The 24,471-nt window shown below is 32.2% G+C and overlaps 1 protein-coding gene across 5 annotated transcripts; it reads right to left on the bottom strand.

Annotated features, from left to right (window-relative positions):
- Positions 1-640: 640 nt before the first annotated feature.
- Positions 641-24,453, bottom strand: LOC129800850 (transmembrane and coiled-coil domains protein 2). 5 transcript variants are annotated; one of them, XM_055845544.1, is made up of 9 exons: positions 24,115-24,453; positions 12,296-12,412; positions 11,327-11,542; positions 11,058-11,246; positions 7,265-7,648; positions 3,770-3,989; positions 1,162-1,495; positions 906-1,081; positions 641-837 (listed from the first exon to the last, which is right to left on the bottom strand). In XM_055845544.1, exons 2-9 carry the CDS (start codon positions 12,384-12,386, stop codon positions 711-713), a joined length of 1,737 nt encoding a protein of 578 aa, XP_055701519.1. In that variant the 5' UTR covers positions 12,387-12,412; positions 24,115-24,453; the 3' UTR covers positions 641-710. The 5 variants fall into 5 exon arrangements, with proteins under 5 accessions (XP_055701519.1, XP_055701520.1, XP_055701521.1 ...); XM_055845545.1 differs by having other exon boundaries at positions 3,770-3,977; positions 24,115-24,446; XM_055845546.1 differs by lacking the exon at positions 24,115-24,453 and adding an exon at positions 11,943-12,143 and having other exon boundaries at positions 11,327-11,645; positions 12,296-12,340.
- Positions 24,454-24,471: the final 18 nt, after the last annotated feature.

Below are 24,471 nucleotides of genomic sequence, written 5' to 3'. Positions count from 1 at the left end.
ATTACAGAATTCCACTGCTAGAAAGAGTTCTGAGTCCGTGGGCACACTAAAATTCCGGGAAGAAATGCTTAAAATTGATCTCCACGGTCGTCGGATATAAATTCACTCGACTTTTCCGTATGGGGCATTTTGTTGGAAAGGGTTCGTGAGTCCTGACTAAACACTACCAAATTGTTTAATGAGCTAAAGCTAGCTCTTCGCGGTAAATGAGTTCACATTTCGGAAGGTCACGTTCGGGCAGAATGCGTTGCGATCATTGGTAGACTTACAATTGGGCGTTCATTGGTAGTCCGTGCCAAAGGCGGTTACATCGAAAATTTTAAATAAATTTTCAAACATTGAAATTTTTGACCTTTTTTTCTCGTTTACAGCAATAAAATTTATTTGAAATAAAAATAGTGTCTTGAAAAATTACACTTCAATCAACGCACTATGTAAAAAAAATCTGCATTCTTTAAAAAATTCTCAAAAGAACCAGAATCGAGTCTCTGAAGAGAAAAAAAATATGGCAAGATTTGCAATTAAAATTTACTTCTCCAATTATCTTCAGGAAGGAGCTCAAATTACTGCTTTTCAGGGTAACAGAAATTTTTGCAATTATCCAATAAATTACCTATAATATATTTTGCAAATAAAAAGAGACAATAAAAATATTTATTTATATTACAAACCCGGAAATGTTAAAATGATCACAGAAGAATGATCATGATTTATTTGACAACAAGAGACTCCTTCAAGTGCCGCACCATATGAGACCCAATGTCTCTAACATCTGGCCATTGTCGTATCACAAAAATGGTCATTAGAATGAAGAAGACTGTGGTGAGAACACGTACCCTGCAATTCATTCATTTACCTCTTGTAAATATTCATTCTATTTTTGCCGAGAAAGAAAGAAATTTTACCTCGTTTTCAAGAATGGCATTATTATTCCTGCTGCTGTTGCCACCAAGAGAAGAATCACTTGGAGTACAGTTAGAACAACATTAATGAGTTTAACAACAAGTGCTCTGGCATTTGAATTATCAATCCCTTCAACCGTAACATATTGTTGTTGGGACATGTGTTCCATTTTGGATATCTGCAAAGGTACAAATGCACCTAATTTTAGTATATACCAAACACGATAAATTTCCAAGTAAAGAAAAAAACCCTGCTCACCCTTGTCTGGCAATTTTCTAAGACCTCATGAACATCTCTCAGTCTTTCATCACTTTGATATTGAACCTTTTCCTCCATATCCGCCATGGCCTGTTTGAGGTTCTCAATTTCATTCTGATGCAACTCGGTCAGATCATTTATTTGCTCCTCCAGGCGCTCAGCCCGATAGCGTTCTGACTCAAGGGCCAATGCCAAATCCGACATTTCCTTCTGCATCGCCTCAAAACGTTCCATTTTCTCACGCAATTTGTCACTCTCATCGCGACGCTCTTGCAACTCAGCAATGATCGCCTTGAGGACAACAGTATTGGCTCCTAGTTGATTTTTACCAGATCTATAAACACGATAAGATAAGTTTATAGATAGGTGATTGAAATAAACAATACCATAGTTGTGTGATTCATTACACTGGGTGACAAATTTCTGAGATACAAATATAAAGGCAACAGGTTGATAAATTATTCTAGGGGACCTATGCCAAATTTCGGACATTCGGCTGCCAAAAAATCTTCTCTAGAAGCGTTATTTGAAATCTTTAAAAGTAGTTTATGGTTGCTATTTTCTAAAAATAATTCTTAATACATTTGAGAATGAATAAAAATATTGATATTGCTTTGCATATTATATTGGACACCAAGTTCTTCGAAGTCCCTTTCCCTTCTAGAGATTTTTCTACAGAACCCTGATCGTAGAGGAGAGGCTAATTTATTTTTTTTGACATTGTTCAACATTTAGAAATTGAAAAAAGTAAAAATTTATGTAATTTTGACGAACAAAAGAAGTGTCCGATATTACAAGCTGTCCGGAATTTTACACAGTTCCCTAATATTCTTGTTGATGTTTTTTTACTACTCTCAAGTACTACTAAAGCTGTTCTTCTGAAGTTCTTTAACATTCCGCTAAGTGTGTATTCGATTAAGATACTCGACTCTTCGTTATCCGGCTGACTGGGGGACAAAATGACATTGAGGTTTTTTGAATGATCAACGGTTTTATATTTTGTGCAGTGTGAACAGTGTAAATTTATTTTCTGTCTGACAAAGAACAAGAGAATTTTCTTCATGGTGTGCATATGTTTCATTTTTTATCATAATTATGTATTAAAAACTTCGATACAATGATAATAATACTTTAATTTACACTGGAGAAACTTCATGTTTAGTAAAAATAATTTTGAATACATCAACCGCCAGTGTTTGACAGCTGTCACCCGGATAACGAAGTGTCGGATAACGAAGAGCTGAGTGTACTTTTACTTTTTAAAAGTGATCCACCGGTGTTCTAATACATTTTTTTTAAATTTAGAAAACAGGAAATCATTAGATTATCATAGTTTTTTTTAAGGCACCTAACTCACGTTTTAATACGGTAAAGTGGTAGTATAATCATATTTTACAAATCACTGAAATTTACTCTTAGCGAAGAGACTAATTAAATTGTCCTAGAGTCCTTGTCCTAGACTTAGAAAACACCATTAAGACAGCGATGGTCATCAAATCGCCACTATGGACCCTATTTTATCATTTTTGAAGCCACTACAATTTTCTGATCTAATTTATTTGAAGCGCAGTGGTACTTAATAACTTTTTTACAGCGTCTTCTATACGATAGAATGTCGAAATGAATTGGAGTTGGAAAGAATGAGACTTAAAGGAACATTTTGAGAAAGAAAGGGATGCGAAGTTCGATTTAATGAAATTTTCGTGATGGAATAGGTGTGCCGGAGCCATAAATAAAAGTTTTCACAAAATTACTGTGATTTTTTGGTACACATGAAGTTCTTAAAGTTAACGCTAGGGGCGTTTCGGTCGTAAAAATTATTATTTACACTGAGAGAAATCCGAAAAAGTTAAAATGACATTCCGGAAATGTTATTTTTACCCAGCAGTATTGATCCGAAATCTGTGTAAATATTATGCTTTTTAGGTGTATTAGGGGTTAAAGTTACCCTTTTTCAAAATATTTTTACCCTTAAAAAGGTGTAAAATTAACATTAAAAAAGGTTGATATATTTTTACACCTAAAAAGTGTTAAAATTATGAAGAAAAAAGTTAATCGCACCCCCGTTTTTTTTCTTAGTGTATTGATCTTATCGATGTAGGAAACTTATTTTTTCGTAGGACCTTGACAGACATGAGGATTAGCCGAGAGACGGTTTAGCGTAATTATATTAGAAATAATGGTTAAAGTGCATTTCCATCATTTTCCACTAAGTCACTTCCCGGCTTAAGTCCTAAGTGTGTCTAGGGCATAAGAATAATTCACTGAACGAATTTGAGACCGATATGCCACGAAAAGTCCAAAACTGGTTATTCGTGAACCCGGACCCTTATACGGGCTTCAGACCTAAGGCTTAGCCATCTGGCTTAACTCCTCTAATTCCTTATCAGGCACGATTTTTTAGAAAATTGTTGTTTAGAATTGGATATTAAGGACAAATGATCCAATAGATTTTGAAAAATCAATAAAATTGCTTGTTATTTAGATTTTTGAGACCTTCGGGAACCGGGCTAAACCTCCAATCTGAAGCCGGCATTAGATAATTGAGTTACCGCTCTACCACTTAACCAGGAGCCCTGTCTAAAGAAAATTAGTAAAGTTTACTTACCCAGCTGGTAGACTATCACTGGTAACGCTGCTGCATTCACTGTCATTTTCACTGTTGAATTTCCCACTGCCTCCTCCGCCACTCGTGATGACCTGATTCGTGGGTGGCATTGTGACGACCATGGTATTGTTGGGTGTTGATGTACCACCAGCTCCGTGTTGCGAATGCGACTCCATACCAGCCAGATTGAGGGTGTTGAGTTCGGGATCTGTGTACCAGGCTTTAATTGAATATTCTTCTAATTAATTCTTTTATGTGATTTAGTTTTATGATAACATATCAGACACACAAAGACTTGGCAATGCAGATAGTAGTTACTCATCAGCCCAAATTAATCCATGCAGATAGTTAATTGAAAATTAATTCTTCTGCTTTGGTTATTCGTGAGATTTTCTTTTGCCTCCTTCCATGAACATCTCAGCCTGTTTTTTTTTTTTTTTTGATTTCTCAACTTACTTGTATCACCGGCACTTGCTCGACTATGCTTTGGACAGCACAGATTTGTAGCAAAACATTGGAATATCGAGGAAGGATTTGATCCATCCGCCGTTGATACCATTTGGACATTTCTTCAATAATTCCGCCTCACTGCCCAAATTCACTCTCACAACTCGCGCTTAGATATAAACCTCTCTCTCCCGCGATAACGCTACACACTTTTTGGTGCTTTCATTAATTGATAATAACAGAAAATATACAAAGCCAAAGCGAGAGAGGAGCACAAATCGTCACCCACATACTAAATCCCATATCTTTCGCATTATACATATAAATATACATATATAGAGCACATCACACAATTAAGTATAAAACGTTATACAAGTGTAAGACAATAAAAAAAGGTGGGAAAAATTAGAAGTGATTGTAAAAAAAGGAAAACTGAGTTTGTGTTGGACAGTGAGTAGACATAAATATAATTTTTAAGTTGCTTATATATAAATATGGATTGTGTGCTCGTGATATTTATCATAATGTGCAATAAATTGACATTCATTGCTAATTTTTTCACATTTATTTTGATTAATATATATATCATATCAGTATTGACACCAAAATCGTAACTGTGTTCCAATGTAGGTCAAGAAAAACATTTTTAAGTCCCTCTGTAAGTTTTTTGACAAAGAGACTATTCCGAAAGTTACGGAAGGAAAACTTTAATCAAAGGGTTTAGCTTGTGATTGTAAGTTCAATGTTCAAACCCATTTGCGCTAAGTAGAAAATATACGAAACAACTTTTAATGATAATTGCCAAATATCCATAACAAAAAAACGTTTGATAAGGTTCTATTAGTAACGTAAACATATTGTTGAAGAGGAAGTATTTTTTTACTGTTCGTAGTGCTACAACTATTAATGCTAATATTCAAAGATTCAGTAATATTTATCGCTCATATACGAAGTTACAGGGCCTTAACTTGATTTTAAGTTTTAAAAAAAAATACTTCTTAAAACTGCTTTTTGCTTACTTGCGCAATGAAATAATTCCTAGGGTTAATCGTTACCCGTCAAATAATTTCGTCAGATATCTTTAAATTTTCTGCAGAAAATATCTACACCTCTGCCGAAAATCTGCCGAGAAATCTGTAGATATTCCTACGAATTTTATTTGGGCTTGGGACAAAATTCGTCAGAAATTTTTGCAGATTTTCTGACGAATCCTGGTGCATATTCTGACGAATTTCTGTAGATATTTTGCCGATTTTCTGTAGATTTTTCTACATTCCAGACTTTCCAGGCAGCTGTGTCAGAAAAGATGGAATGTTTTTCACTGAAGTTTGCAAAATTCAATAGAGTTATTCTTGGTGATACAGTGCTGTCTCGCTATATGCACAGTTTAGGTACTTTTTTTGACAGTTCTCTCTCTGAATATGCACAACTTTTTTTAAATTCCCAACGGTTTTTCTCCTTCTTTTAATAAATTATTATTTTTTTATTGTTCTAGAATTTCCCGTGTTATTTTAAATATAATATGAGACAGAAAAAAATAAAATTAAGATAATTAAAAACGAGAAAAATTAGTTACCAAGAAAATAATTTTCTTTATTACTTGGTCAAAATGTAAACAAATTGATTTTGAATGCAACCGACACAAAAGCTGTGCATATAGAGAGTGTGCATATAGAGAGACAGAACTGTATCACAGTGTTTATATAAAATAAAGTATTCTGCGACGCCGTGTTATAAGTAGATAATAGTGAAGTGAAAACTTTAAGCAGAACGTCAACCTAAAATTCGTGTTTTTGTATCATTCTTTTGGCGATTTTTAAGAAATTTGTATTTTTCCTCGCAACTTTTTAGTTATGTAAAATGTTTAATCAGTAATGCTTATTAAGCAGAGCATACCATTTTCTTTGTAACTTCTACAGTTTCTTGATAAATCAACAATATTTTTGTTGAGACAATGGAGACTATGCAGATTTCCAATGCAGAAATTGAGTGCCCCCAGAAAAATTGTACTTGTGAGCATTAAAATCCTTTGATTTTTGATTACTTCCGTATCTCCACTTCTGAAATTCTGGGAGGTCAAGTATTTAAAATTCAATAAGAATGAAATTTTGGAAAAATAAAGTCCCTAGATTTACTAGGCTAGAGAGGTCAAACGGTTAAAGATAATGACTTCAGTCTTTGCTGTTTTCCTAATAAGACGATATAGAATTAGAAACGGTAGTCCTAGGTAGTGAAAATATGTTTTTATTTTATTAAAAAGTTTTCGAAATACAAAAAAGAAAAAAAAATCGTAGAAAAAAATCAAAAGTTCTTTTGAAGTAAGTGGCATTTTTTCATATTAGGGTAAAGTGGTACAAATTGGACAGGGCTTTTTTTCTTGATAAATTTAGTACTTCATTTTTATTTGTATATTTTTAATACTTTAGTTTTATAATTTGGTTCCTTGTGCTTAAAAAAAATTTAGTGCTGTATTTATCAAGAAAAAATCCATGTCCAACTTGTACCGGCGAATTGTCCAACTTGTAACAGTAATTCCAAATTATATCGCTTTACCCTACGGGTAATATTACTAATTCGGTAGTATCAGTAATTTTCGGAATAGTCTTTGTTGTTTGTGTTGTTTGTTCGTCAAGCAAAAAAATATATTTGTGCTTAGTAAAAAAATAATAATGCTGTACACTTTGTATTAATTTTAGGTGTGAAGTAAGTCGAGAAAGGCAATTTCATCAAAAGTGTAAAAGAAAACCATCACCTTTCTGAATAATCTCATGCATCATGTCGTTTTTTTTGGGTTGAGCTATATTGAAATTTCACTGAATATTCTGAACAAAATCTGTATGTGTCTAAGTATTTTATAAATATTTTTAATGTAAGTGTTTCAAATGGGATGTATGGTTTTCTAAGTCTAAGCTAAAAAAAAAAAGAAAAAAAAACAGGATTTTTTCTCACTAAAATGAGAAAACTACTTGTGATGGCATGCACTAATCAGTGATCACCAATTAGTGAAAATGATGTAATGTAAAAGATCATTTATATAAAACCACTTACTTGAAGATAGTTGATTAATATTGTCAGCACTTCCAAATTTGTTTTTAATCAAATGGGCAAATTCTCGCGGTTTAGACATGACAGAACCACTGAGTCCTGTAATACCATCGCGAATATTTCCACCAACATTCTTGAGACCTTGTCCAACATCCCGCAAAACTTCTCTCGGCTGTCGATGGCTCTGATGCTGATGACTCTGCTGATGTTGTGTCCTCTGGCTGTGCTGCAGATCCTTCACTCGTTTGCTGTACGATTCCAATTTTTTCTGCAGCTGCGATATTGTGTGTGCACTCTTTTGATTCTTCTTCTCAAACACCGCCTTAATTCGCTGCAATTGCTGTTTGTCTGCATTGGCCGCTAATTTCAGGTACTCATTGACATTGTCTGCAAACAATGGGATACTTTTAAATAAGATTTTCTTTGCAATAATCTCAACTAATCCTGCTTAAATGTAACTAGGTGGTCTATAGGAAAAATTATATGTGTTGCCCTCCCGAAGTATAGGTTTAAGCGTAAAACCTTAATATCATAAGTTTTTATTTGTTCGCAAGATTTCTTTCTATGTTTCTCACAATCTTCATTTCCTTAGAAACAGTGATTGATTCCGATCTGTCAGTTTTGATCATTCAGAGAACAAAATTAATTCAATCTATTAAAAAAAAATACTATAATAAGGATCACACTTCATATGACAGTGTGACGAAAAAGGAAATAAAGGATTAAACAGAAGAATGAGAAAAAAGTACAGGAAGATAGAAAACGAAAGCTAATGATTAACCTTAAAAAAAAGTTTAATAACTAAGCTCATGTAGAAAATGTCTGAATATCCGGTTGACATTACACGAATTTCACGGAGCAGGGAGTTTATATTTATTTACAAAAATATTCCCCTGACAAAAAGTGTGCATTTAAGTGTCCTCCAAAGCTCTCGGAATTATGAAACCTCAAACCCTAAGGGAATTCCCTTGTTCCTCTTTCGTCAAAAAGGCAGCCAGGTATTTTGTGCAGCTACTCGTTATCATACGGTGCAGAAAAACAAGGGCAGGCATCTCAAGGAAGGATAGTATATCAAAACTAACAAAAATGTCCCTGTGAGGAGAAATGGGGTTTCACAAATAGATAAAAAATAAGAGCTCACCTCCATCTCAACATTTCTATGTTTAAAGGTGTCTACACATAGAGAATAATTTTCGTCAAAAATTGCTTTTTTGAAGGAAATTGGCTGCAGTGCTGTAGGCAGAAACGTCAAAATTCTGTCAAAAATGCAATTTTTGATGAAAATTGCTCCCAATGTGTAGAGGCCTTAAGACGATTTCTAGTAATGGCGTCAGGTTGTTTGTCTGTCTGTCTGTTACCGCGCCTAGAGGCCAAACGGTTAGAGATAGCGACTTGAGACCTTCACAGGACCCCCCATAAGTCCATCAAAGGATCGTTAACATGCCCTTAATTTCCCCCACTCCTCCCCTTCCCTTTCAAAACCGTGTGATTTGGGACTGTTCGAAAACTCGTCGTGCGATTTTTTTTTTATTTTTGGATATATTTTTAGAGATTACCCAGGAAGTATTTTCAGCATTTTCATTTTCTTATGAAGCATTTTCAGCTTAATTTTGAAATATATCTGATTTCTGCAGGGTGGTCGTCACGGAACGAATAAGGTATCTTGTTTTTGTGAATTTTCATCTTATCCGTATACTTCATGCCAACAACACTCAACCGTAATATATAAAGTTACTTGTGAGAGTTCTTATGTTTTCGAGTTTGATTTGGAATATCATTCAATTGTCCAGAGAATAAAAGCTACAAGGGCATGCTGAAGCCATCTTTTTTGACGCCTTCCTTTTGTCTCTCCTTGTAGGGTGCAGGCATTACATATGGCCACATTAAGAACATATCTGCTTATAGCTGCTGACCTTTTTAATCAATTGAAGCAAAATTTTAACTTTAGGTTCTTTCATGTAGTTTCTTTCGATATATTCAAATGAATTTACAAGGAAAATCCGGAAACCGTCGGAAAATATGTGATTGTTTCGAGCATGTGAAATTCATAACTTGTGGCCTCTTTTACGAACTTATGGCCACTCGTGGAATAACTTATGGCCACAATTTTAAATGATATAAAACTGACTTAGTAATAAAATAATTTTAGTACAAAAGAAAAGGAAGGAATTTTAAGTAATATGATATTTTTTATTATTTATTTACATGGTTTTTATAATAGTTTTTCATAGCTTTTCGCCATAATTGAGCACTGTACTATTAATAGTGATTCCTCTTCACGGTGACCGGTAATCCGTCTTTCGTGATTTAAAAAAAACATATTTGGCTGCATAAGAGCCCACCTTACAATATCCTCATTTGTTTCCTTTCCTAAAGACACTGTGAAAGCCTCCGTGATGAAGTTTCTTCCAGAAACTTTCCGGAGACTTTATTGCAAAGTTTTACGTGAGGAATGTGGCACAGCTGGAAGGACTGGAATAATCTGGTTGTGGTCAATTTATTCTCAATGTTTCTCAATTATCCTCGCATCCTCTGAGTTGGACTCTTAGGGCTCTTTTTTGTTGTTTTCTCTTATTTTTCATTGGTATTGTTGTCCTAAGAGAGGAAAAAGTTAGGTTATCTACAGCAAAATGCAAGTTCATGGGAAAAACAATGAGATCAAATACAACACTTATTTATAAGCAATTTTATAATACGATTTCAACGCTTACCTTAAACTTTGATAGATTTTTGATAGAAAACACTAATTCACTGAACCAAAACAATACGATTGACAACTCTCCAAATCAAATTGCGATACATGTCGTGTGAGGGCAGCACGCGTCAAATGTCGCAGCCACAAGTTAGTAATCTTATCAAATTCGTCATAACTTATGGCCTTGTCTTTATTTAACATTTATTGTTTCAAAAATCTTGAAAATCAAGTAAAAGTAGGAAATATATTTACTAAGGAAAGAAATTTTGAAAGATACAACTAAATATTTGCATTTGAAGATATAGAATTTAGTCATTAAAAATTGTAAGATCGTTAATACTTTTCTTAACGAATTGACGTATTTTTAATCATCGAACGCATCACGGAAATGATTTTCGCAATATAAGTAATATTCTACCTGAATATAAAAGTAAATGAGTTTAAAAGTTTCGTTTAATGATAGCACATGAAATATTCCTAAATTTGTAGTTCCTCGAAATCAATTTATGAGAAAAAATTTAAGATTTCTGTTAGGGAGCCACAAGTATAGACTGGCCATAAGTAATGCCGGCACCCTATAGTCGTTAAATAAAGTCTTTGAGAGAAACTTTTTGACTTTGTGATTCTTCTGGGAAATCTTCACAGAAATCCAAAAAAGTTAAAATAACATTCCGGAAATGTTAATTTTACCCTGCATTATTGATCCGAAATCGGTGTAAATATTACCCATTTTAGATGTATTAGGGGTTAAATTAACCCTTTTTCATGTAAATTTTATCCTTAAAAAGGTGTAAAATTAACATTAAAAAGTGTTGATATATTTTTACACCTAAAAAGTGTTAAAGTTATGAGGAAAAAAAGTTAATCGCACCCTCTTTTTTTCTCAGTGTTTGGTTGCTTTAGTATTTCAATTTCCCTTTGTCAAAAATATTAACTTATTTTGCCTTTTCAAACATTATTTAAAATGACCAAAACCAAAATGATACAAGTCAAATAAAGAAGTTTTTAGTGCATTTGATGTTCATTAGAGTGATACAAGGGATCTAAAGGTAGCTTCAATTGTCAAATAACAAATTACAGATTACTCAAAAAGTGACTTACCATCTCTAGCAGTCTGTTCCTTCCTAATTGACTCTTTAGTACAGGCAATTTTGGTATTGAGTCTATCCAAGGCCTGACAACTATTACTTCTCTGGTGATGGTGTCGTCCTTCACTGTGTCCGGACATTTGATGTCCATCTGTGATATCATCTGTTCCGGCAAATGTCTGGTAACCAATCTCCTCGGTTCCTGCAATTTGCAATTACAAAAAAAACAGTGCACACTTTAATAATAATCTTAAGCAGCAAAAAAGTTTTTAGCGTTATTACCAGACAACCGAGATTCATCAAAAATGTCTGTATGATCTGCTGTCATGTTGCTACGATCTTCAGCACCACTTTCTGTATCTCTCTGCTGTGATTGCTGCTTATCAACACCGCCTCGATCTCTTTCTCTGCTGCGCCTGTGCGTGGACGGACTCTGATTCCTGAAGCGCATTCCTCCACCACCGGAGGCAGAGTCTGTGGCGTCACGATCTCTGGACACTTTGCATTTGATGATTGAGTGTGAGCGAGGGAAGAGTGAAATTCTTATTCTCAATTTAACACTTGGTTAGCGGGAGGCTATTTCATGTTTTTTTCTTCGCCACTGGTATGTTATGTTAGGATGTTTGGTTTGTGTTTTATTTTTTTTTTTTTTTGTGTTTTTTGTTTTGAAGCAGATGAGAAATGCAGGTGGGAAAAAAAAGAAAGAAGAAAATAATGTATAACACATAATGCTGGCACAACACACAAAATTAAGAACTTAGGGAAAGATGATGATAATGTGCAGAACCCACAATAACCTTTGTTATTGCTAACATCTCTTTGACATTTCATCAAGAATTGTTTACAGAACAAAAATTATTGTGTGAAAGCCATAAGGATTAAGAAAAAAATACAATACCTAAAACACTTAAGCTAAAGACAACTCGCATTAGTCTCGTTAAACCAAACACCATTTTTTCTTCACAAATTAATTACAAAAAAAAAGAAAATAAATTTATTTTTGCAGTCTTCTTCACGGTACTTTAGAATAAGAATTTATTTATTTACCGGGTATTTCTTTATATGCTACTGAACTTTTTTTTCGTGTTGCGTTTTCAATCTAAACAAGAATTTAGTATAGGAAATAAAAAACTTAATAACAAGTCTTCACTGTGCACACGAAAGGAATGCGATAGATAGAAAAATAATAAATAAGCAAGATGAGGACAGTATTGTAATATAGCACAATTTTTTTTTCTCCTTAATTATTACTTTGGTCAGAACGACACGGTGATGCGGCTCGACTAGATGTTTTGCTACTTCCGGTTGTTTGACTCTGCGAACACACTTGTAATGTGTCCATTCTGTCGTTTCAACTCATTAAGAAACCTGCAAAAGAGTGATAAAATAGATAAAAAAATGAATTATTTTCATTTTGATTTATTCATTGTGCCAAACAATTCAATTTATGTGTACTAATTGAAATATACTACTACAGTACGACATATTTTAAGAAGTGGATTAACCACTTTCCGCTATCTCAACTGGAAAGTTTTAGTGAAAAAGACTTTGTAAAGTGAGAAAACTTCAATAAACTTAAAGAAAAGCATCAAGATTCACAAAAAAAAAATCAGCAATTTGCAAGCTTTTTCCAATGTTCCATCTATTAAAGGTAAATGGTAAAAGGTAAAAGGTAAATGGAACTCTGTACAAAATGTCGTTGATGTTCGACGAATTTAAATTGTACTGCGAATACAAGATTGGGAAATAATAATGGCATGAGAATATTATGAGAATCATTGTTTTTTTTTCATAGAAAATTCAAGACTGACATTCGACACTTCGAAATTATAACAGATAGGGGATTCTGTAACAGTATGACAATGTCATATGACAAAATTAAATTTTTTTATGTTGTAAATGCGGAAGAGCTAATTAAATATCCGACTCATATTAGTTACTTAGAGCCTAATGCCCAACGCACAATAACTTTTGTTTGTAAACATGTTTTCAAAAGTTCCTATGAGAATGAGCGAGATGACTAGATCTAGATCTCACTCACTCTCACTGAAATGTCAAAAACATGTTTACTAAACAAAAGTCTTTGTGCGTTGGGCATAACAGAGCTGTTTAGCAATGGGCTTTTAATGCTCACTGGGTTTCAATGTAGTCCCATTCTCGAATTTACTATGAAAATTTGTCATATGACATTGTTATCCTGTTACAGAATTCCCCTACAGGAAGTACTTCAGGCACCATGCGGACGAAATAAGAAAAAACCGATCTACGAAATTTTGAATCAAGCAAATCCGTCTTTTGAAATTGAGAAGCTTTGCCATCATCTAATATTGTATATATAAATTGTATAGAGGACAGATTGTCTTATTGTTACCAATAAATTGAATTGAATAAATTGAATTGTCTACCTATCGGAGCATTAAAAACTCATCCGAAAAGCTCTACAGCTCGAAATGTTTTCGAAAAACTTTATTTGTTCAAATTTAAAGTTTGATATTGCAAAGTTTCACCTAGGGAACTATCAGAAATCCAGCTGAAAAATTATTTTATACAGCCAATATAAGATGTATAAATTAAATTTTCAATGTTTTTAGTCGAAACGATCGAAATGTAAATTGACAATTATAACAAACAACTTTTGATACAAAATTCTCTTTTAAATACTGGTAATAGTACTTAGAAAGCCATTAACCCCATTATACTTAAGTGTTTGTAGCAAGTAGGAGATGTAGGAAAAAATGTGCACATCACCTCCCGACAATTTTATCTCTCTCCTTAACTTGAAGTTTTATTATACTTTTAAAATTTAAAAATGATTACATAGAATTTTTTTCATCAATAGTACTCTAAAAGAACAATTTCGTTGAGATAAGTAATTGTGTAATTAATCTTTGTAGATTAGTTATCTCCATCATCGTCTTAGGATTACTGATCAGTCTCCAGATCTCATTCATTTACAAAACGTTTTTTAATGCTTAGAAAATATTTCTCTACATAATTTAGAAGAATTTCGATATAAAATCTGTCTGACGTGCTACTTTAGTCTAGACACAATCGAAAGGAATATTACAGACAGTAGCGATATTTCATTTGACAAACGAACATCTAAGGGAGAATTTCTCAAGCACAGGTACATAGCACACTTTTGTACATTTCGACATGCCCTCGTATAAATGAGTTCTAAATGATTAAAATTTACCTCGATAGCAGCACAACGAAAAAATTGATCAGTATCGAAACTTCATTATACAAAACATCGATTTTGCCTCTGATCGCGAATTTGATTTACAATTCAACAGAAATAAGCAAAATTTTTAGCCTCCGGTTTTGCATTGGTTGTTCGTTTGGATATAAATTAAATTTGAATTTTCGAACATCAACGATCTTTTTGTTCAAATGGATTATCATTTGCCTTTCCAGCCGAGAAACTTTTAGATAACCAAAATGCTTCAATGAGCAGCAGGTTTCACTTTCATATTGTTTTTCTTTTGTTTTCGTCTTTGATCCTTTTCGAATGCTCATAGCTGAAGTTTCCTCCAGATAAAACACATTCTAAAATCCGTTACGAAACCAAAAAATTTAATTTTTACTTCTCGTTTCATCGAAGTCGTATCTGAAGTATTTCTTGTTCGAAATTTCAAAGTGTCCCGATATCAACATGTATCAGTACAGTAGACTCTCGCTAATTCGGCTCCTTTAACATCGGGCTACTTTTTAATTCGGGCGACAGTTGAATTCGAAAAAAATTTGTTGACATTTTTCAAGTTCGATTATGAATATCGAATGAAGCAAATTTGCTCACATTTGCCATGTTTTGTGTCAGTTGTGATGGAATTATGCATTATTGACGGGCGTTGGCTATATGGACCTGATTGAGTCTGACAGCCAAAACGTAAAACAAGAGAGAGAGAGAGAGAGAGATTGACGGGCTTTCATGAAATTTACAATTAATGTAAACTTAGTATGAGTATGCAGGTAAACAAAAGATCATTGCATTTCAAACAATGTGATGCCCGAATTTCTCTCTAATTCGGTTGACATTTCGGTCCCAAATGCCCGAATTTCAGAGAGTCTACTGTATTTACTTTATTAATAAAGCTTCTTAATATGGTAGTTTATAGATTTTCCCAACCTTGTGCGAAAATTTAGTTTAAAAGGTCGAAATTGAGTTTGAAATTTTCGAATATCAACATTTTATGCAAATGTAGTGCCATTTACCATTTAGCAGAGACACTTTGTAGAAGTAAACTCCGACTGTGTAAGCGTACCAATTCAATATATTTCATAGAGTATGGAAGGGGCATAAAAGTCATCATTTTTCAGAAGCACTTTACCATTATCCTGCCGTTTATAGCAAAGGAATATAAAATAAATAAGTGTCGGATTTCTTGTATATCTTGTTATAAAATTGATTTTATTTCAATTATATTCCCAAAAAGTGGTTAGTCCACCCTACAGTATAATGGAAAAAAGAAGAATATGGTTCAAATATTATTTTTCCCACCATATTTTTATTTATTTACGACATTTTGCTTGTTGACCCAATAAATACAATTACTGATTTCTATCAAAATATGTTCATTCTTCACTTTCGCAATGTTCATTTTTCTCCAATGATTTTTAGCTGGTGATTCTTTCATTACAGTTCATATGTACTAAAAGTGAATCTCTATAGTAAAGGCTGTGGTCAAGTGTTTACCCTACTTCTTTTAATAGAAAACAATATATGGATTATTTGTAGAATGAATGGAATGTGCCGATATTGATATCGAAGAAGAAAGAATAAGTGGAAATTTATTTGAATTATGGTTGATAACATTTTAAAAATACTGAATAAATGCGGAAAAATAAAATTGTGTCTGCAAATAATATTTTATTGATTTTATTTCTTTTATAAAATGTAAAATGATCATCATGAATCATATAGAAAGAAAAATTGTCAGAACCTTGTGATTTTGAAATGACGAAAGATCATAATTTACTTATAATCTTTCTTTGTATGCTTCAGGAAATTGATACTTTTGTTGTCAGTGTCTTATCAATTCTCTTTACAACATTGACAGAGACAGAGATTTGTAAAATCATTTTAGGCAAGAGATTATCAACATAATATACCATACATACATTGTATGTCACATATTTTCACATGCTAGTTTCGTGACTTTATTTGAAAGAGCTCATTGCTATGCTTGTCAAACATTAATTCGATTATTACTTGGATAGCAACAATAATCCAGAGAATTTGATAAGCGAGAAAATGATTACACCATAAAAAATGTGAAAAAATTATATTACATATTGCCTTTGTTTTTTTTTAAATTTATATGGGAAATTGAGGAATATGAGACACTTTTTCAGTATACCTTATTCTGGGGCTCCCGGGATTGAGCGCATTGAGATTAGTAACATAATGCGATTACTATTCTCTTATTAAAAGAGGTACCCTATTAACAGATAATTTAAAGAACTATTTTTAAAGTACATCTTGGACAAAAAAGTATTTCATTATTTTCACTTTAGATTTAGAGTAATACTGCAAGGCTTCGTACACACTGTGGGTAGCTTCGAACAATTCATTTTTTTTTTTAAATATTCCTTTAATCTGTCTTAAGTCACATATTTCCTGCAATTGTTAGGTCAGATTCATTGAAGGAACATGGGAAAAATATGAAATGTTGGAAACCAGAGAATGTGCGAAACCTGAAAAACTTCCCCTAATTTCCTATTCAGAATCGCAAAAATAAAAAAAAATCCCCTTTGTGACTAGAGATAAAATAGCAAATTAACTTGAACTGAGAACAAAAACATATGAAAGAATATAATTTAATATTTTGTTCTCTTTTCAATTAAAGCAATAAAACGTCCTACTTCTCAGATTGCGTATACATTGAAAAAAAAAACATCTAATCACTTGCTTAATAATAATCATTTCACAACTCTGGGTCAACGTTTTGACTTTATTTGCCTTGTTTCCCTCTGCTAACTCATGTTAAATGAGGAAGAAATAGAAATATATAAAATGGCAATGGATAAGAAAATTACAAAAAAAAAATTATGTATGACGAAGAAAAATTCTTTGATAAGAAATTCAATTGTAGACTTTCAGTTGATTTTACTCTCAATCACACACACTTCTGGTAATTTATAAATCAGGAATGAATCACATAAAGAGCATAATCATGATTTCTTGTATAACGCGCCTTTAGGAGGAAGCATAGAGACAAGTAAAATTGCAATTACTCATTCAACAGTTAATAAAAAAATCTACGAGAAATGCAAGAAATAGTCTTAGGTACTTTGCAATGCACTACTTGGTCAGAGATTATTATTAAGGTACAGAGAGTAATCAGGTGAAATTCCCGGAGATTAGCTAAAAACCTTCTTAATTAGAATTCATAAGACAAGATTCTGTGTATAACCCCTCCCAAATGCCGCTAATGACCGCTGCTAAGAGCAGAAAAAGTTTATAGCATATGATGATGATGACGAATCAAAAAAGGCGTAAAAGTGACTCATGAAATTGATAGAGAGGTTTTCACAGAGCAGGTGTTATAGGATCCGTGAAAATAATTTCTTCACGCATTTTTTGATAATAAGTGAGTGTAATAATTTTCTTCTCAGAAATATTGAATGTTCAAAAAGCTCTTAAATGAGGATTTCTTTTAATTTTAAAGATTTTAAAGAGGGTTTTTCGAAAGTTAAAAATGTAATTTAACCCTCTAACAGTGTTTTCTTTATTATCAAAAAAAGTAGTTAAATTATTTTGTCTAGGGTAATTAATGGTCTAATAAACTCAAAAAAAGCCATCTGTTCTTCATTCTCTCTTTTCGTTTGGGCGCCAGGTCAGAAAAGGTAAAGACCGACTGGAGACGGTCATTTCTGTTTTAAGGCATTAAAAGACTGAAATATTTTTATTGAAAAATAGTGAATAAATAGTAAAATAAATTAATTTTAAACATTTTTTTATGGATGAATGTTCTATGATTATTTAAAAAATCATAATTTTTAGGAAAAAACGTTTAGAATTTTTAAAATTAGACGTTAATGAAGCTCAAGGTATGGCAATAATACTGATTTTTATCGAATAGGTCACAGGTTAGCTATGAAAACGTCACCTCCTTTTATAATTTGAAGATACTTTGGAATACATTGCTCATCTTCTGGTTTTATTTCACGATCTGGGACATTAAAGGACGAATTAGGGAATTCATCATCACTGTTGAAGTCTGCTTCTTTATCAATTTCGTTTAATTCGCAGAAATCGACTGTTTTACTCATTCTGGGTAGCCTTCGTGTAATCTCAATTGTTTTCCATGATTTGGTTTCCATTGAATTGTTTTCCATGATTATTTGGTAGATTTTGGAATAGGTTTGGCTTCTCTTTTAAGTGGCATTGTCTCTTCGAAAGGTTATTACTGAACGGATCCAATGTGTTCTAAAGATTTTGGATATGTTTAAAAAATTACCCAAACGGACATTTCGTTACCTAGACCTAGAGGTTATTTAGAAGGATATTTTATCCATATACGAAAAAACCGTTGAACCATTTACATTAACAGTTTTTCAAGTAAAGGTTAAAGAAAGGGTAGAGAACGTATTTATCAACATAAGAGGTTCATTTGGGGATCGTTGGAAAGGTCTTGGAATTTCTGACACATGTGAACCGGTTCTTATCAGTTCTGAACCAGTAATGATCCAATAACTATTTTTAATATCGATTCATTTATGTTTACTATCGATAAACGGTAAATGATGCGAAAGTGCTTTTGAGGTATAACATCAAAGTCACAAGTTCGAGCATTTCGCAAAGTATGGGACGCCTTGCCACTCCATTTTTTAAGCAGTTTGAAAGGTCTTTAGATCTCAGACAAATTTAAGCCGGTGAACATTAATGATACGTGCCAGTAAATTGTTGTCTACGGTTGCAAAGTCGAATTTATATTTTAAAAAAGTTAAGCAAAAAACATCCCAAATGCTAATAACTTTCAGCAAAAAGAGAGCTGTAGTAATTTTTCTTAATAACTTTTGGAAAAATCCAAACTAACCCTTAATAATATAAACATAAACAACAAACAATTTCATTATACAATAAAATAGTGTCAGTAAAAGGGGGTTCTCTGGGTTCCCTAATATAACAAATATCTAACTTTCGACGAATTTTATCAACTCACTTAAAATATGCTTTATAAGCAATTTACTCCTATGTATAAATTCACGAGTGCCTGGTGCGTTATGAGGAAGAGAATTTTATTATCAATAGCATAATGATACGGATGAGAGAGTCAAATTATATTGAGATAGAGAGTCGTACAGGAAATTGTGATACAACCATCAATGGGAATCTTTTTTATTAAATTTAATATCCATCAAATGCTTAATTTAATTGATATGATGTAGTCATCATTTTCTATTTTTTTTTCAATCTAAATTGAATTTTCCGCATAGCAATTGACCCAGATGTGCTAGAATGGTAGAGTATTTGTAAAAGTGCATTTCACGTGACCTTAAAACATTTGACCCATAGATTTTGCATTGAAAATAATTAAAACAAACAATATCATTTTATTTATTTTAATAGCGCAATAGTATAAAAAGTTATTTTGAAAGATTTTATGACATTTTCAATTACGTCTTATCTTCAATTTTCAAATTAAATATCATTTATATAAAAAAAGATAATGTATTGTAAATTTAGAATTTAGGATATGTGATGAAATCTAGAGCCACGAAGACGACTTGTTGCACACAAATGGAGATTATGAGCTTAAGTGAATTATACTTATATATGCTGATATTACGAATGGATTAGTAAATACACTAAGTGGATTATAGGTACATACATATATGATATCTTTAAAAATAGCTTGATTGAAAATATACTTGTGGCATCTATTTCTACGTCTTGTTCAACAATTTATAAACACAGGGAAAAACTTCTCATTTTCTATGTTCTTATATACATTTTCTTGCCCTGCTGCACCCTCAATTGACTCCCGCACTAATTTATTAATCAAATACGTAAAGTGTGTCAGAAAATAGAATTGTAAGAGAGTGAAAAAGACAAAGTTGTGTAATTCCTGTGAAAAAGATGAGAAATATTGAATTATAAGACATAAGTTGAACAATAAATTGAATTTACCCGTATATTTTAATACAAATGACAACGATGTCAAGCGACAAGTTATTAAATTCTTTCCTTGTGACACATGGTATGCAATTTAATTATGTATGTCCATATAATAACTGAAGGTGAATACTGCGTTAGAATTTACTGTGTGTTATAACAGTGGAAAATCCAATAATTGAGTTAAACGTCCCTTTTGGCTATTGGTTGCCATTATTAGCGCCGTTCGTCATCTGTTTACTAAATATCCAGTGCTTAATGTGCAGAATAATAAAGAGCGTTGGACTAAAAGACTATCCAATTACTTACTGGATTACGACAACTTTTTTTTAATTATGGTAAATCTTTATGCTTTTATTACTCGTCTTCATTAAATCACTTATACAATTGGGCTCGGTATTTTACTCAATTATACGTGTATAAAAGCTTATGTCACGTTCTCACCCTCCTGATTGTTCTTGCCATTTACAATCTTAATTCTTCAAATTGTAGAGAACCAGCAATTTAATCTATCCTGAGATATGTAGACTTTTAATGCCACCAGCTTATCATTATAATTTCCAAAAATTTTCCAAACACATTCACAATTTAAATTTGTGGTATCTCAATAACATTTCTTTAAGAATAACAAAAAAGAATTCAACGAAATCAATGTTACAATCATTCTTTGTAATTTTCAAATAAATTTTAAATTAAAGAATTAAAATTCGTGCTTAAAAAGGCTGATTTTTACTCTCCTTTAATTACACTGGTCTTTAATATAAAAGGGTCTTTTGGAAAACTTTATTTTTATTTAGAATATGTAATTGTTTTAGACCTAACCAATAAGGGCATTTATTTTGGTTTACACCAAAATGCCTAAATCCATGAAAGTTAAATTTTTAAATAACCCTTTGTCCGAGATTGATAAGACCTTATATTAAATTGTAGAAGCTAACACTACACAATGCTTATTGATTTTCACCTATGTATAGGTGTACTAAAGGTAATTATTGAGCCCATCATTTAAAAGTACATCATATTACTTTAAAAAAAATATGTTAATTGTGTTTGACATTCTTTTGCTTACTCACAATGTACATTCCCACACTTTTTTGCCGTGTCAAAAAAAATCAATAAGGATTAATGGATTTAGATTATTGGGTGAAAAGTGGGGAAAATGAGTCATTCTGGATTTTATCAGAAAGCGCAATTGTTCGCACTAAGAATTAAATTTCTGTATACAAATTTTATAGGGATTCCTAATTACAGAATCTTTTTTCCAAATCTAAAAATTTAATGAACTTACAAATGCAAAGATTATTAAGTAGGCCCTATGAATTATTAAGTCAATTTCCTCATTTTAAAAAGCAAATAGAGCTTTAAATCTTTCTTTAATTTATTTAAAGCAATTAAATATTTATAAATACGGGTAAATTTTGCCATTGCATTTATTTTCTTTGTGTGGTTTAGTCGTTTTAAAGGCACGTTTAAATAGGACGAATAGAAATGTACCGCTCTGTGCAATGAACCGGTGAATCTAGGTAAATCTCCCTTTGTTTTTCGCTCCTGAGATAAATCCTTTCTACTGTCTTAATTCTTCAAGTATGTAAATAAGTATTACGCTGTAGTATTGCAAGATTTATTCCTTAACAAAAATTAAAAATTAGAAAAAACTGTGACCAAGTACTTTAAATACTAAAAAAATATGGGTTTGTTTAGATTTTTTTTGGTACAAAATCTATTTAACAAAAAAAATTTGTTCTGATATTAATTTATAAAATATTATTTTCCTGTTTTTTATTTAATATAACCAAATTAGTTCCTGATCTTGAATACCGTAGATTTTTGAACATATTTCAATCCAGAGTAGTAAATGTCAATAATAAATTAAAGCTTAACATCCCCCCCCCCCCCAAGGAGAGCTGTTACTAAAGCAATGCTACAATTAGAAGCGTTGTTCATGTTCTTAATAAAGAGTTTTGTTCAAATGTATAAAGTAAGCCCTTAATAAGTAGTTATTAAGTCCTTAATTAAGGAAATTTGTTTTGATGTGTTGTTTGCAATGAATGTGAACGAAAATCAAATATAGTTAGCTCAGTTGCTAATCGAATTGATGATTTGGTGGGAAAATGTGGAAACTGGAGTAGAGAATGCGATGGACACATGCATTTGGACAGAAGGTAAATCAATATGGTATGTCAAAAAACACCTAACGTCTAAATGCAATCAAATATGTATTTATACGTAAAATCTTAGTCGTATTTAGTGATAAATCCATTAAATGTAAAAATTAGTGAAATCTACGATATATATTTGGATTTTATAAGTTTAACTGAAGGCTCTCTATTTAATATTTTTGGTTTTATGATATCTATATACCAGAAACAATTTTCGTCCAAAATTTTGACGTTTCTGCTCACAAGGATAGGGGAAATATTTTTTTAAAAGGCAGTTTTTGACAAAAAAAAAAAACAAAAATGAACACCCAATCCTCAGTTAAACTTTGGTTTTCTAGGCGACTGCTCTTCCACTGAGTTATGGGGACATTTTTTTAATCTCAGTAATTTAAAATTCGGAAATTAAATGTTGCTCACAGATCTCAATTAATTAACTTTCGACTAAAAGTTTTAAATTAAAGTTAAAACTACTCTATGTGCGAGTTGAATTATCTCGTCATATATCGCTGTAATTATTACTCTTTTTCGATGTAAAATTTTATCTCGGCTGAAGTATATGCTTAAATGTTTTCGTTTTAAGAATATATTTCAGTCAAGAAGACTTTCGTCTGACAAAGTTCATATTGAACATCAATTAGAAATGACCTACAGTGTTTTATGAAGACATGTGCAGTGCATCATGTGACATCTCGGAATATGACAAAATTTGAGATCAAGAAAAAATAATAAAGGAAATAAAAAATAAACTACCTCAGAGTGTGCTTAAGGTTCAAAATATCTTTTAGAGTAATTTATGGATTATGACAAGGAGACAAAAGCTTAGTCAAAAGTCCTTAGGAAGACAGTTCGTAAGAACTTTATAAAGGCCTTAATTAAGTACTTAGTGTTAAGGCTAGTGCCATTTTATTTTCGCCATTCGTCACAAATCGCTCACGTATTTGAATGTTACACAACTTTTTTAAATTTAATCATTAAGTCTTAAATGTCTTAGATGACTTAAAATTAAAAATGCTTAATTTAATAGCGGTTAAAATAATCAAAATCGGTCGTGATTAAAAAAAAAGCTTCCCACACCGGCCGGCCAATCGGGCATGGAAGGTTTTATACAAATTTTTAGCCCGATCGGATGATTGTAATTTGTGTTTATTGCACAATAAAAGGTGGGGTAAAATAGAAAGGAAAATAATTGTATAGCTCGAGAACATAAGACGCATTATGCATATGTTGCATCTTCGACAAAAGAGCAAAGTTCAGCAGATATTCTTAACTTTTATTTTCCTTTATTTTTATTTTTATTGCAACAACATTCAGAGATTTCTATAAAAGTTTAGTGTTCTCGAATGGGGAAATGGGAAGAATTAGTTGCAAAATAACACCTAAAATTACCATAGGTCGCGTAGTAAATTGAATGATAATGTACAATAGTTGCAGGGAGAAAGAGAGAGAAAGAGAAGAAGTGTGGAAATGATGCAAAAGTCGATGCCAATGAATTGTGTTTCTGTTTTATAAATAAAAATAGAGAAAAATTATGACAAAAAAAACCCGTGAGGGTGCAAATGAAAATGGATATGCAACGCGCAGAAAGGCCTCTTGGGAAATTGGTCTTATTTTTCCTGCAAATTTTGCAGATTACGAAAAAAAAACTTTAATTGAGAAAATTTGGAAAATTTCCGCAATGGATTTTCCTGCCTATTTTGAACGGAGATAATTATCTTACAGATGGAACTAGGAATAGAAAGTTGCAATTTCACTTCTCAAAATGCGATTATCTTAAAAAAATATAAACTTACATTAAAGATTTGTGAAGAGATTGAAGATTATTGATGAAATGTGTTGTTTTCCTTCTTGTACACTTATTGGGTGGAAATCTTTTGTGTGTGGAGCTTGAGAAAATGTGAATTGAGCACTTGGGTTATTTGCAACACTTTTTGAGATCCAAATTCCAGGATAATTGCTTGATTTTAGCACAATATTTTTGTAAATTTACACAGAAAATGTCAGCTAAAGCACTATTAGACTGCACTAACTACTCTTGAACAGCTAACACTTGGACAATTTTCAGTTTTTCACTACCAGAAAGAAATTTTCACTCTACACAACTTGACCGACTTTTGACAATTGAATTGATCGGAGAAGGCGGTGAATGC

This window comes from Phlebotomus papatasi, chromosome 2, assembly GCF_024763615.1.
Source record: "Phlebotomus papatasi isolate M1 chromosome 2, Ppap_2.1, whole genome shotgun sequence".
Taxonomy (NCBI): domain Eukaryota; kingdom Metazoa; phylum Arthropoda; class Insecta; order Diptera; family Psychodidae; genus Phlebotomus; species Phlebotomus papatasi.
The sequence above is the reverse complement of the archived record's forward strand: the minus strand, read 5'-3'. Positions and strand labels throughout refer to the sequence as shown.

Bases quoted from the DNA above. Each gene is read 5' to 3' on its own strand.
- LOC129800850 (XM_055845544.1), bottom strand. From the start codon at position 12,386: ATGGACACATTACAAGTGTGTTCGCAGAGTCAAACAACCGGAAGTAGC. The intron at 3,990-7,264 runs GTAAGTGGTTTT...ATTCAATTAAAG, and splicing joins TATTAATCAACTATCTTCAA to CCTGGTACACAGATCCCGAA. The intron at 838-905 runs GTAAAATTTCTT...AATGAATTGCAG, and splicing joins ATGCCATTCTTGAAAACGAG to GGTACGTGTTCTCACCACAG.